The 15436-nt window shown below is 47.8% G+C and overlaps 1 protein-coding gene across 1 annotated transcript; it reads left to right on the top strand.

Moving 5' to 3' along the window:
• The first annotated feature begins 978 nt into the window (after nt 1–978).
• Nucleotides 979–15416, top strand: LOC119385860 (uncharacterized). The gene is made up of 5 exons (XM_037653230.2): nt 979–1120; nt 3056–3306; nt 7002–7318; nt 13520–13812; nt 15154–15416. Exons 1-5 carry the CDS (start codon nt 979–981, stop codon nt 15414–15416), a joined length of 1266 nt encoding a protein of 421 aa, XP_037509158.1.
• The last annotated feature ends 20 nt before the right edge of the window (nt 15417–15436 follow it).

The raw sequence follows: 15436 nt of genomic DNA, 5'->3' as shown, positions 1-15436 counted from the left end.
TGCTTTTCTACGTCTGTAGTCCCTAGAACAATCGTCAGTCCACCAAGGAGAGTTAGGATTGTGCGCAACTGACGAGACCACGAATTCAGCTTTCTCGCGAGAATTCTGTAAGACCGAGCAGATGCTCAACGCTTTCGACTTCGTGCTCATATGGGATATTGAAGCGAGTGAAGAAAGCAGTGATTGTTTAAATTTTTTTGTAATTAATGAACTTATGCGCGTTCGAAACTGATGGGACAACCGGACTTATTATTTCAAATGTTATCGGCAGGTGGTCGCTATTTGTAGCGCAGTCAACCACTGACCAAGTCGAAATATTCAGGCTGGAGCTAGCGAAAGTCAAATCCAAGGCTGACGCGATGCGACCTTTCACGTACGTAGGGCTTCCTGAATTTAAGCATGTTAAGTGATTATCCTGTGACCAATCCCACAAGCGGCTGCCGCACGCATCAGTTTTTAACCCCCACGTAACATGATGGGAGTTGAAGTCTCCTGCTAATAAAAAATTTCTTCCACACATGCCCATGTGTTACAGCTGATGTTATTGCAGCGTGCATAAATGTGCGTGCGTTTGTGCGTGGGCGCGTGTGAGATTTCATTTGAACAACAAAACACTGCGCCACGCTGATTCGCAATTTACCATAATAATAATAATAATAATAATAATAATAATAATAATAATAATATAATAATAATAATAATAATAATAATAATAATAATAATAATAATAATAATAATAATAATAATAATAATAATATTTTTATTTCTTTTAATCACTTATTCATCTGGTCGGACTTACACAATAATTTCCTCCATACGCATGGTTTTATGTTGTCCAGCTCTTAAGTTGTTCCTGCATTGCTTATCCATTCGCATAACTGTCCGCTTCTTGGCCTGTACCACCCGTTGTGGGTACGTGCCATGTTTCCAAGGTTCGTGATCATCATCTTGACCGCTGGTCCAGCGGTTTTGTGGGCTATGGCCCACGACGCAGACCCGCGAGGGGACTCGCACCCCGCAGGTACTGTCGCGGATGTGGCCGCAGCCCCGTTCAGCGCGCTGCCCGTCAAGGAGATCGCCGTCAAGGACTTCGTGCCCGTACATCTTGCAGGAAGCGCAGGTTCGACTCTCCCCCGCAACCTTTCCGTCCTCGATTGGTATTGCTTTTCGTTCAATAGATACAAGAGACAGCTGACACGAGTCAGATGTCGACGCCGCGTGACATTCGAGCCGACACGTAACCGCGATCTTCGCTGCGACAGCAGCAACACCTCTTGACTTCTTACTCGATCGAAACGCGCTTCATAATTATCGCAATGCGATACGCAGGCCACTGAGAAGAAGTCGATTCTTAAGTAATTGCCGTATTTGCTTTGTTGCACGCGTGACCGATTCTGCCTGCAAGTCGTGTGTGCTAGATCTGCAAGGAAATGATGCGGAGAAGAAATGTGCAGCTCGCACGTCACTATATCATGAACGAATGTGTTGCTAAAACGTACACAAAGCCCCGCACCCCCTCACATACGTACTATAGGCCAGTGGCGTAGCCAGAGGGTGGCACACCGGGCCCGTGGACCCCCCCCCCCCCCCCCACCGGCGAAATTTTTTTGCCATGGCATACGCAGCACAAAATGACGCTCGACCACATATGCCTGCCCTGCCCCCACTTCAGATCAAGGAAGTGCCTCTCTCCCCCGAAAAATATTTCTGCCGGCCCTGCTTTAGGCTCAGGGCCAGTGGTCGGCATGAGCCCTCTGAGAGCACACGGAGGCAACGACAGCAAAAACATTTCAACCTTTACATCCGAAGGCCAGGTCATGACTGAGGTTTCCCGCACCTGCCCGAGCCACGCGTCGCGGGCTGTCCGTCTTTGTCTTCCAAGGCTCGGCGCAGCTAGTGCTCCCTGTAGTACATAACACTCGCTCATCCCCAGGATTTGAAGGTATCTGTACGTGGCGCCATCTCTCGGAGGCAGCAACAGTGTCCTGCCATAACTGAATGGGAAATAGGCGAATAAAAATTATATCTGACGAAAAAAAGCAGATACCAAAAACGACTCCCGGTTATATGCAGCAGAGACCCGCTGGAACATTTTGGTAAAATTGCAGTGTCGCACTTCAAAGCGTGTGGCTTCCCAGGACAACTGAACACCGCCCATTAGAAACACATGGGGCCCCACTGTAAAATAATAAACTCTCTGGGAAGCCAGGCGGTTCGTTGTGCGACACTAATTTTACCAGAATGTTCAAATATGTATCTGCTGTATAGAACCTGGAGTCTTTTTTGGTAACTAGCTTTTTTCGTCAGACTGATTTTCTTCCCGCCTTTTTCCCATTTAGTTACGGCAGGCCACCGCTGTCATCGAGAGATGGCGCTAGGTGTACATGTTCCGAAATCCTGGTCATGTCCTGCTTCGATTATATCTTCTGCTGTGCAACTCCAAAGTGATGGTGGGAGCTGACGAGTGGAAACACAGTGTGTTATTGAGGTGTTATGTGCCCCAGACAGACTGGCCGACGTTTCAATAGGTTTACCTATCTTTGTCAAAGGCGCATTGTGCCATGTTTCTTTACTATGAGCTCTAGTAGTTCTGGGAACCACAGTGGTGTTCTAGTGGTTATGGTGCTCGACTGCTGACCCGAAAGTCGCAGGATCGAATCCCGGCCCACGGAAGCCGCATTTTCGATGGAGGCGAAAATGCTCGAGCACCCGTGTACTTAGATTTAGGTACACGCTAAAGAACTCCAGGTGGTCGAAATTTCTGGGGTCCTCACTACAGCATCTCTCATAATCATATCGTGGTCTTGGGACGTAAAATCCCACAACAATTATTATTAATAGTACTTCAGGACCAACTTATTCATACGACACCCCTGTTGAGGAAAGATATGTGTTTTCGAACATAAATATCATGGGGGTGGCTATTTCACGAGACGCTGCAGTGTCGCATCGGAGTTTGGCGGTTATATTATAACATTCACGTTCCCGCGTATACATGTCGTCCTGGCTCGATGTCGCCACGGTTTGGGAGAATTCTTCGTCTCTCCTGTTCCAGGAGCAGCGAAAGTGATCGGTGCTCACAACTCGCTGGCCAAGGTGAAAAATGCGTGTCACTTCGAGCCCGACGTGCCCTACGCAACGGGCGTACGAGCGGCGATTCGGAGCAGCTCGCCGGAGTTACGCCGTAGCCCGCGAGAGGACAACGACCGCCGCTCCAGCTCGCTGCTCCCCCGTTACATACAGTTCCCCAGCGACGGCAGCCTCCTCACGGAATCCAGCGCCTTCAGGGAGCAGCGCTCACTTCAGGTACATGAACTTTATTCCACGAGCGCTATTCAATGAGGAACGAAAAATGGAGTGGACCATGGGCTCGTTTCTTTGTTAGACACAAGTGGCAAGTGGCGCTGTCTAACACTCCCTGGATTAGAGTGAAGTGGGTTAGTTGGTACTGATTCGTTATGTTACAGCGCAACAAGAACGAGAAAAAAGCTAGCGCATGTCGTACCTCTGTTCGACAAAGCCACTGTTTTGTTCAGACACAATGATACCGTATCTAGAGAAATCATGGAAGTGTTCTACATAAAAGCACGAAGACAAGTGCCGGCCGTCTGTCGCTCTCTGTGAAAGCGAGATAGCACTTGTAGACTTCGGGTGAGCAGAAAAAGGAATGACTCGTGGAAACCCTTGTTCGCCTTTTCCGTGCGTCATTTTTGCAAGCACGTATGTCACGGTTACCGTGCGCATGGCGCGCAGAAGTTTGGGCTTCCCTATAGGAACGCGTTTCTTGCATAAAAATTTCAGTTTATAGTCGGCGCTGTGTCTCGTCGTTTGTGGGCTTTTTCCTCGTTCTCGTCGCGCTGTAACATAATAAACTCCCTGGAGTATACACACAGAAATACCCAGTATAGTGTACGGGAGGAATGACCGCCGCTGTAGCTCAACCGGTAGAGTATCAGACGCGTTATCCGAAGGTTGTAGGTTCGGTCCCTACCGATAACACATTGATTGCTTTTTTTTTTTGGAGTTTAAGTCCTTTCCATTTCTGTCTAATACCCTTGTTACACAGACAGCCTAAATCTCGGTTAGTGTAACCGCGGTTACGCGTAATCGCGGTTCGCTTATGTTACACGGTATGCGAAACCGCGATTATGCCGCTAACCGCGGTTGTACCAAACCGAGCTTGGCGACCTCGGTTTGGCAGTTAACCGAGAAAATGGCGGCCTCCATGGAGGACGTGTGCACGCCGCGAGCGTTCGTGAAAAACGAAAGAGTTGGCCTGCACGAACCACGGAGAGCCTGATTGGGCTTTGGGAAAACAATTTGCGTCATCTACGGAGCACATCAAGGAGTGCGAAAATGTACGCGGCAATAACAGCCGACCTGAACGCCGGGCTGCCGCCATACGCAGAGCCACTTACGCCAAAGCAAGTACGCTTTAACCGAGGACGCTTGTGCGCCGTGTAACATCGGCGAACCGTAGTTGGCGCTAACCGTGGTTCAACGCGGATAACCGTGGTTGGTCGTAACTGCGGTTAACTTGCCTGTGTAGCAAGGTTATTAATCACTACAGTTGAAAACTACAAACAATGTTCCCTGTGCCTCCTTTGCCTTCATTGTGGGTTGGTTCAATAAGGTTGTGTCATTCAATGGGGGATAGCGTACACATTCGCAAGACCAAGTGTGTATTGGTGATCCATATACTACAGACCTCGGCGGTACAATGGCTGCGGCGTACTGCTGCTGTGAACCGGGTCGAGTATACCGGCGACGGTGCCCGCACCGTTCCATGAAGTAATGCAGAAAGGTCCGTGTTCTTAGATGTAGTTGCAATGTAGCTGCAATGAATACGGAACCGTTTACCGCGTCGTCCCTTGAAAGCAGTGTGTTGCTTTTTGACGTAAAATTTAACACAATAAATCTAAAAAAACACAAAATTCTTTATAAGCTCGGATCCCGTGTCTACTACAAGGCATTCATGCCAGCCTCCTGAACAGGCTGTAGAGCTATAGGTGTCGTCTTTATGCGATAATACTTGCATGTTTTATGTAACAATATTTGCATGTGTGTGGTAATATTTGCATCGCTCCAACGCGGGGAATCGCATGAGTGTACTGAAAGAGAATGATAACACACTGCCGTTTTTAATATGACACGTCACATAACTGGCGCGTTCCGAGCAACGAAGCATAAGCGAGGCACGCAGCTCTCGAGGACCTTTGGATCTCTTCAGACAGCTTATATAAAGGCTGCTATATAGCGTACAGCATGGCTGAATACTTGATTGTATACCTTTCCAATCGATTGTATCGTTTCTTAAACGAAAATGTAGGCTCCTAATGATGCGGGTTTCGGTATGGTAATTCGAGCGGATACCGGCGCAGTAAAAGAGCTCCACTTCTACTCGCGTGCGCAATCGCATATTTCCTTTCCAGTGCAGGAACATTGACGTCCAAATCCGCTCTTGCGTGACTGGCGACTGGTTGCTGGAAAGGGTTGTTAGTACCGTTGTTGTTCGCAAGACGAAGCCTCTAGGCCTGTAAACGAGCCACGGAGAGCACTCGCGTATATATGTTCATTTTATTGGCCAATTTAACGGAAAAATATTCGTACAGCTTTATACGTACTGGGGCGCCGTATAGCTGGAGGCCGACATATTCCGGGTATACGTTGGCACTAAGCGAAGGAAAGAATTAACGATCGATATTTAGACACGCGAAGGCAGGATGCGATGCCACTGGCACCGTTTTAGTTGTTTTCTCGTGTCTCTAGTTTCTTCGTGCCCAGCTGAGCCACAGTGTGTCCGACGAGTTTGCCCATCCGAGCTATTTTAAGCTCCGCGCCATGGGCTGACCACTGATGTGGAAGAAGCTGGAAATAACGATGCGTATTCGGGGCAGCGGCCGTAAAATAGGAATGTGCTCAAAAAGAAAAAAAAAAAACTAGTTGTCTTGTCAGTTTATCTAGGTATAGGGCAATTACAACTTCACCTGTGCGTGCCCGAATCTCGCTCTCTTGTGGCATTTCCATAAAAGGAATGAAGCAGTTTATAGCTTATTCCTCGCCAAGGACCTTATTTATCGTTTATATATGCGCCTGTATCTTTTTTTTAAAGAAAAAGCAATATTTATTCACTTATAACAGCAGTATGGAGAATGTAACCGAGGCAGCAAACTGGACATTTCGAACACCGAACTGCACATATTTATTGACTATTTATACAGCCTATTTTTTTTCTCCGGAGAACAGTTTAATCACTCCGTTAAGCATTGTGCTATAGATTCACGTGTCTATAGGACTATAAAATTCTCTGCCTTTTCTGATTTCCGAAAGAGAATAATTCGCTTGCGTATGTCACAATTCTCGGATCGAGTACACTGTGACATTACAATGCAGCTTCGGCGCTCTGTAATCGCCTATACAGCAATTAAACGGATCGCATATACTGAGCTTACTTTGTAGGACTTATCTCGGCGTGTCGCCGGAGTCGTCTAGCCCGTTTTATACTGTGAAACGTTGATACTGCGCGGCGTCTGTGCCCTGTACGTAAGTGATTCCGACCGAAAAAAAAGTTGGCTGAGGTTTAACTCTTGTAAATTTAGTCATCACGAGCGAAAGGCATGTTTGGCTCGGTTTCGCAAAGACTATGCACACAGTGTTTCATTAAAACCTGCGCCTGGTCACGTGGTACCGCAGCGGCGAGGCTCCGAGCGAGCGCAGCTGCGACGCCTCTCCGCAGCGGATCACATGGCATGACGTCACGCCTGCCACAGTTGCGCTCCGGTGCCTCAAGGTCATTGCGACGCGATGAATGACCTTGGGAGACAAGGCGTAACAGTGCAAATTTCGCTCAAACATGTCATCGGCTTGGTTGTACAATAGACGATCATAACACAGTCGTTATACTCTCTGACGTCAACGTAACGCTGGAGAAACGTCGGGAATGCAGTTTTATGTCTGTTAGTTATAGCTTTTTGCTTTCGCCTCCCGTTTCCTTTGTGCAGCGCCTGGCGGGGCACATCCCGTGTGGTCCTGGCCGAGCCGTCCTGCGACGCACCAAGCTTCGCGCCCAGCGGTCGGCCATGTCGGAGCTCTGGAAGAAGCCCCGACGGAACCACATGGGCGGCGTCGGCGTAGACGCGCACGCGCGCTCCGAGCCGCCGCCGCACTCTATGTTGCTGCCCGAAGGCGACGACGAGCTCGCGTCGACCAACGACACGGTGTTCGGGGCTCGGAGGAGCCGCTTCCTACGCGAGGATATCCAGCCTTGCACCTCGTTTGTCGGCATCTCCTCGTCAACCACCGACCGCTACTGTTGCAGGTATACATGTAAAAGAATGCCATCACGCACATTGCACAACTAAAAACGAACGAATGAATGAATGAATGAATGAATGAATGAATGAATGAATGAATGAATGAATGAATGAATGAAAAAAACCTGCATGGTTCCTTATGCATTTGGGTAAAACTACTCAAGGGCGAAAGCTACCTTCTTTTTCTTTTTCATCTCAGTTGACTGTATTCACCCCACCCCACCCCCCTACCTGCCTTCCGAAAGCTTCAGCATATAACGTGGTTTTTCACTGCCTCCGGGATCGGAGTCATTGGAAGTTTTCTGCGCCTCGCGTTATTTCGCAGTGCCTCCGGGATGTGCCCATCTTTGACCAAGCGACGATGACGTCATCATGTGACGTCAGGTGTATTACGTCGTAGTTGTATCACTATGACCACCAATTTAGGCTACCTGTGACATCATGATAACGTCATCAGGTGATGATTTTTGCTTCACACGTGACACGTGTTGACGGCGATCCCGACAGGTCACTTTTCATGTTTAATGAGGCGTCTAAGGCTTTCGTCTTAGAATTATAGCAGATGTTGAGTCAGTTATTATTTTTGCAGAAATTTAGCATCTTTTTTTCACCTCATTAACCCACCTCTTCGCCTCAGTGCAGAGCCTTAGCCCATGAGCTACAACGGTGGGTCGTGCCTGTATAATGTGACCGACTTCGGCAAACATTTAGAAGGCGCTGAGCTTGGATACCTCTGCTTTCCATGAAGTCTCTCAGTTTTACGCGAGTGTAAAGGAACCTTTCAGAAACAAAAGCTCGTTTGATTAACACAGCAAAACAGTCACGAATTTCCTGTTGATTTCTCCTCTGCACCGTAATGAATAAAAAGAAAAAAAGAATCGTTTGATGGAGTTATTAAAGAAGACGTGCAAACGGGAATGGGTCGTTTCAGTTTATTGAATGAAATAAATGTTCTTTTGCATATGTCTCCAAGTTCACCTGTCGCGTCGAGCGTCGCACAGTGATACGGCATACGCTGGAACCGTTGTGCATATGGTGGGCGATAAAGAAGGCGAAGAGGAGCTGTCTCGTGCAGCGCGGGCTCCAGACGCAACGACACTGCGCATGTTTCGCAACGCCCATCCATCTACGAGCTGCTGTCACATCCTCTTTGCTGGTGAAGGATGCGATCTGTCACTGCACCTTCCATGTTGACATGTGTCAGTCGCCGCTAAGATTGCGTCGCACCAATCCGATGGCAGAAATCGTTTCAAGGTCGCGATCGGCCCCACGACTTACGTAGGCGAAAGCCTTAGATGCCTCATCAAACGCAAAATTTTATCGTCGGCGTCAACACAAGTGATGCAAAAAAATCATCACGTGATGACGGCACCATATGACGCCGTCGTGACGTTCACAGTTCGTCAATATTTGTGACGTCACAGTGATTCCATGACGACGTCACATAATGTGACGTCGCATAATGACTTCATCGCATGACATGGTCGCTTGGTTAAAGGTGGGCTGATCACGGAGGCAGTGCAAAACAAGGTGAGCTACAGAAAGCTTGCAATGCCTCCGATCCTGGAGGCAGCGCAAAGCCACGTTAGGTGCAGAAACCTCTCCCAGGGTGCCGGGGGAGGACCAGTACATCGACTGAGGAGAAAAAGAAGACGGCTTTCGCCTTCGAGTCGTCTTAGGCGAATGCATAAGGAACCCTGGGATTTTTTTAACGTTAACGACTATGCCTACGTGATTTTATATATTTTCGTTTGGATTACGGAGAGGCCGAGACGCACCTGCACTTCATTGAGCGCTGTTTGCGTTACAGAAGCAAGAACTGTCTCTCTGTCCCTCAACGTCACAGGTATGCATATCTACATTAAAATAGCCATTGTCCATATCGTGCGCCGACCATATGCTGCTAAATGCGGTAATCCTCATCCAATCACAGTAAACCCAGATGGGGCGTAGGGCCTACTCTACCCATTGTTAGCCAATTATTATATTTACGCATGCAGGGTTCGCGTGTTTCGCGGCCTTTACAATCTATCTGCATGCCGACCTGCCTCAAAATGCTTAGTTTCTTGCATGTATAAAGAGAAAGCCCAACGGCTTATAGGAGGACTTGATAGGTAATGTTCAAGGGAAGGGGGGGGGGGGAAGGGGTAGGATATACAATACAAAAATTAGAAGGGGCGCGGGGCCGGGACACCGTGCCCCCCTTTAGGTCCGCTCGAGATTGTCACATCTTTCCCTTAGTGCAATGTAACTACAGATGTGCACGGTACAGTCAAGCAATAGTGTTATACGGTGCACAACCTTCCTGTACGTTATTTTGGTGTACAGCAATGTTGCTTTTTCACTTCTGGTTGGTTAAGAACTTTTTCGTGCAAAAGTCAATTGCGGTGCTATTCGTATTCGAAAGTATTCGAAAAATTTTCGATTCGATTGGCACTTGACGTTTCATTATTCGAATTCGCTTCGAAGTTGAAAATTTGATGTTCGCACGCCCCTACTGAGAACGGAGGAGGAAACAATTTTATTGAGTAGTAGGGAAGGGGGAAAGGGAGCCAGGACATGGGGGGATGCTAGGTCGGGGCCCAAGGGGCCGCGGCTGTCGCCGTGAAGTAGGCGTGGAATAGCGCGCGCCATCTCGCCGTGCAAGTTTAAAACGAGACAAGACTCGGCGCGTCGATCGTCGCTTGAAGGAGCCACACGCAGTGGCTCGCAGCAACGGTAGTGAAGTGTAACTTCACTGCCTGGCATCGAAGCCATACGTTGTGCTTACTCCTTGCACCTCATTCTCTTTCGGGGCAACAGCGGAACTTCACACATACGCACAAGTCAGTGCACTTTAATGAAAACGCAAATATAAAGAGGCACTAATTTAAAGCTACGCTTCATATGAACGCTAGGATATGTGCCCGTAAAGTTTTAATGCAACTCTGTTCTTCATTTCCTTTTCAAATCATTTTGACGCGATATTAACGAGATAGTTTGGAAAGAGTAACATTTTAAATATAAAACTGATATTTATTTTATTTTTTTGTTTGATGCGTTGAGCCCGAGCAAATATTATTGTTTCTCTCTCTCTTCTTTTACATCCACCGTGCAGTGATCGTGGGAAAACCCCAGGAACTTCCACATGTGCGTGCATTATCGCAGAAGGGCTCTCCAAAACTGTACAACGACCACTGACAAATACGTCGTTTCTGCACTCGTATGACGATTATGAAGTCTTCAAGCCTGACCACTGGTCCGTCTTGAAGACATGTAATGCTGGATAAGATTCAACCACGGATAACAAAAACGAGAAACTCTGAACAACACGAACTTCCGAAAAAGAAAAGCATGTGTCGACAAAACCCCGCAAGTCGCCTAACACGAAACAATATCTACCTTATGCCTTTTGATTAAGTGCATCTGTAAACACGTCCTGAAAAGAAAGCTCAGAGTCTTTTGGCAAACCACATGGGATATGCATACACGAAATAAGCTACACGTTGTCAAACCGCATCTGGGTAATTGGCCGCCAGTATCAAAATCACATACATACATAGCCTTCAGAGATACGAGAAGGCATTGATTCGGTGGAGACCTCCAGCGTTCATGCAGGCACTGCGGAACAAGCATCGACGAAGCCTATATAAAATAAATGGAAGAAATCTACAGCGGATCCACAGCCACTATAGTCCCCATAAGGAAAGCGACAGAATCCAAAAAGAAGGGGCGTACGGCAGGGGAGACCACGATATTCCAATGTTATTCACCGCGTGTTTACAGGAGGTTTTTCAGGGCCCTAGATTGGGAAGAGCTAGGGATAAGGAGTTAATGGGCGTATCTCAGTTAACCTACGATTCGCTGATGACATTGCATTGATGAGAACGCGGGGACGAATTGCACTCATGATATGAACTGGATACGGAAAGTAGAGAGTAGGTCTTGAAAATTAATATGCATTAAAACTAAGTAATGTGGAACAATCTTGGTAGAGAACAGCGCTTTGCGATAGGTGGCGAGACACTGGAAGTTGTAAAGGAGTACGTCTACTTAGGACAGGTAGTAACCGCGGAGCCGAACCATGAGAGTGAAATAACTAGAAGAATAAAGATGGGTTGGGGCTCATTCGGCAAGCATTATCAAATCATGAATGGTAATCTACCACTATCCCTCAAGAGGAAGGTATATAACAGCTGCACCTTACCGGTACTTACCTACGGAGCAGAAACCTGGAGACTTACAAAGAGGGTTCAACTTAAATTGAGGACGACGCAGCGAGCGATGGAAAGGAAAATGATAGGTGTAACCTTAAGAGACAGGAAGAGAGCAGAGTGGGTCAGGGAACAAACGGGGGTTAATGACATCATAGTTGAAATCAAGAAGAAGAAATGGATATGGGCCGGGCACGTAGCACGTCGGCAGGATAACCGGTGGTCATTAAGGGTAACTGACTGGATTCCAAGAGATGGCAAACGGCAGTATCAAATCACGCCACCACAGAAGTTACACTCTGCAGACTTAGGATCGGTCACACATACAGTACACACACACACCTTCTGTCCGGTGGCGAGCCACCTTTGTGTGATAGGTGTGGTCAGCCACTCACGGTCCTTCACGTCCTCATCCAGTGCAAGGAACTCGATGCTATAAGAAAAAAGCACTTTTCATTACCCTGCCGACAACAATTCCACTTCACCATTCAATGTTCATCGGTAGGGACCCGCTTTTTACATATCAGTCACTGTCGGCTTTTTTATAACGATGTACCCGTTTTCATGTCATATATCAAGGGATCGTAGTACGGCCTCTAAACAGAGGTCGCTGCTGCGGTGAATACGCTAAAGACAGCACTTGCCTCGCGGCCCTTGGACTCAAGGGCGTTGACGAGGCATTCGTGCTGATGTCATATCTTCATAGTTTTATTCTTGCGACCACTTGTCATTCATTCCACTACACATATTTCACGTCACTCTCATGATTTTAATATATATATATATATATATATATATATATATGTTTTGCCCACCTTTAGCGCGAGGAATTTTAAAGCCCCTATACAGCTACTTACCGCAACCATTGTTCACATCCTTTGTCCCATGAACTGGCGCTCTTTGGCCATCAATTGGCCCTTGCGCCAATAAACACCACATATCATCATCATAAGTGCATCTGTAAGATGAACAAATGACCAACAGAATCACTGAAAATTCGCGCTAGGGTGAAAATTACTAAACCCGAATAAAAGCACCGAGAACATCAATCTCGGCGTCACTTAGTAAAACGGACGGCCTGCAAACGCACCTGTCTGCGGCTTTCTAAATAAAATATAAAAAAAAATCGTTGGAAAGTCTCACGTTCGGTCGTGTCTTTAGCTCTCTTCAAAAATTTTGTGCCGAGGAAATGAGTGGGCATAATCTGCTGAATTCCCTTTGAAATTAACCAGCGCAGCAAATACCACAGCGTTCTTGGGTTGCTACCGGCTCCCCTCCCGCTTAAGATTCGACGCCATCAACATCCCGATGTACTTTTCTTCAGGTTTTCGTTTTTATGAATTGTGGTTGAGCCTTTCGCAAAGGATATTTACCGATTTGTAACTCATTTGTTTTCTCCATGGCAGCTGCATTATATTCTTCTTTGCACAGAGCCAATGAAATAGCAACGTTTGATTTAGTCATCTTGTACTTTCATAAACTAACAATCGTTAGTAAGTAAGTATATACGTACAGAGGCCGATGCATACAGGACTGGATATGACTAACGTAGACTGGTATTAATAGGAAGGGTAGTGAGCGTAGCCAAACTTCACGTGATGCTTCACTTCCGAAAAAACTGGTTTAGGCTACGCCAGCACAACCGAGGGGCGTTTGTATATTTAGAACATCAGTAAACGAAAGAAGGGGAATTTAAGGGCTCGTTTTTCTTTGTCAGACACAACATTGACAGCCAGGAGATAATCAAAGCAAGGAAAGTATAGGGGCACGTTATTTGTAGTAATTATGATTAAAGTGGACTGAAAATACAACCTTAATTGACAAGTGTTGGTTGTCATTAATGTTGTGTCTAACATAGAACATTAGTAGTGATTCTGAGAACACCTGTTCAGATTCCTATTTCATCTGGCGATATTTTTGCTACGTGTGGTCTGGTCGGTTTAATTTTCTGAACACTTTTCTGGCGATTGATTCGTAAACGTGAGGATGTAAGAAGAACCGAATGCGCCGTAGGGACCGTGCCTCGAGCAGCTGCCTGCCAGGAGCCTCGTCGCTTCGACGCCTGGAGAGGCCTCCGGCGTCCTCCGAGAGCCGCGGCCGGTGCCAGCTCGACCGCCTGCGGCCCAGCGGGTGTCGCCAGCAGAAACGTCGCCGCGTGCGGGTCAGCTCGTCGTCGCGCACCGACGACTACGAGGACGACCTGCTGCTCGCCAGGCTCGAGGACCACGCCGCGTGCGCCAAGCTCTCCCTCTCCGAACTCCGGTGCCCCGCGGGAAAGCTGCGCACCAGCGACATGTTTGTCGGCGGTGCGTCTCAGTTCGCGGCGCGTGCCCCACTCGCGTGTTTCGCGAGTCGTTCGTTCACGCGGAGCGGCACAACTTCCCTGTTTCGGAGCACTGGAAATCGCAGATTTACGAAGGCCTTCTTAGGAATGAGCAATTCGTGAGCTGCTGGCACCTTTGCTACCGCATATATTAAATATCGCGAGGAACCGGTGCCCATGTGCTGGTGACGAGCGTGCCGCCTTTACCTTAGAAAAGCTTTCTTGAGTCTCTGTGGTTACAAGATGAATTGTTAAACCATAGTTGTTTATGTGCATACACTCGTATAACACCGCTTTGAGCATCCAAACAAGACTGAGCTTCAGGAGAAGACGGAGGAAGAGATCAAAAATGCTTGAACACGAGGTGTCGCTGGAGCCGACGTTTCAACAAGTGTCTTCTTCAAGGCTGCATTGAAGAAAAAACAAGACCACCCGTGGAAACGTTGACTCTGGCGACGCCTCCTGTTCAAAGATTTTTCACTGTTTTGAGGAGTGTTATACATACTCAAATTATTTAAGCTCATTCCTCACACTGCGCATGACTAAGAAGAGCTTGCACCACTGGAAATCAACTGACAGTCTGCTGTCATATTTTTAAAATATCAGAATCGCTGTAAAATTTTCTAAAACAGTAGTAAAAAAAGAAGGGAAAGGCTCTTCGCAGGCATATCTGTCACGCGTTTCTTCGCATACACTTATACAGTATAGACGGTATTGCATATACATGGCAATGCAAGCATGCGTAAGCCCCACAAGATCCCAGCAGTGTGTCCCGCGTATACATTTGCGAATGCAAATAAAGAAGACAGACAAGGGCGTCCGCAGAAATTTTTCCAGGGGGGTGCATCCATGGGGGGTGAGGGGGGTGGTTCACTACCGTGACGTGACCGGCAAGGTTGGTCAATAATATGTAATAACGTGCAAAGTTGGCTGGCAATCCTGAAGGCCGTTTCACGCGGATATGCGGACCTTTTGTGTGCTAACGAACGCGTGTGCAGCTTATTGCTACTGCATAGAAAGATATTATCCGAAATTCCAGGGGGGGGGGAGCAGCCTCCCCCCCTTGCACCCCCCTCCGGACGCCCATGAAGACAGATACAAACATTGTAAGAGCGGAATATACTGGCCGACTCTATACAACGATGGATATAGCTTCTGTGTGTCTTCTTGTGTCTTTTTTCTTTCGTTTTCTGGTTCTCTTTTTACAGACGCAGTATTTCCCTCCCTCTCCTCCCATCCCGTCCCGCTCCCAGGCTACCTACGTCAATGATATGTGTAATTATGTCGTTCCCGGTTGCGTTGCTCATAACGGACGCATATGCAGGGGGCCGGCGCTGTCGTTCAGCGGACGTGGTCGAAGTGGCTCGCAACGTGGTGATCTGGGTGCTCGTGCTGAGCGGCACGGCGACCATCATGTTCGGCGCGGTGGGCATCATCGTGCTGCGCACCGGCTCCGTCATGTTTCTCAGCTCGGCCGTCGGCTGTGTGCTCACAACCGCGGGTGTACTGATGGCCATCTACTGCACGGACGCTTCCACAGACCGTGGGCTGCAGCGAATGATGAACCACAAGTACAACTATACATGAGCTCGACACGGACACTTGCG

Source organism: Rhipicephalus sanguineus, chromosome 3 (genome assembly GCF_013339695.2).
Source record: "Rhipicephalus sanguineus isolate Rsan-2018 chromosome 3, BIME_Rsan_1.4, whole genome shotgun sequence".
Classification (NCBI taxonomy): domain Eukaryota; kingdom Metazoa; phylum Arthropoda; class Arachnida; order Ixodida; family Ixodidae; genus Rhipicephalus; species Rhipicephalus sanguineus.
The sequence above is the reverse complement of the archived record's forward strand: the minus strand, read 5'-3'. Positions and strand labels throughout refer to the sequence as shown.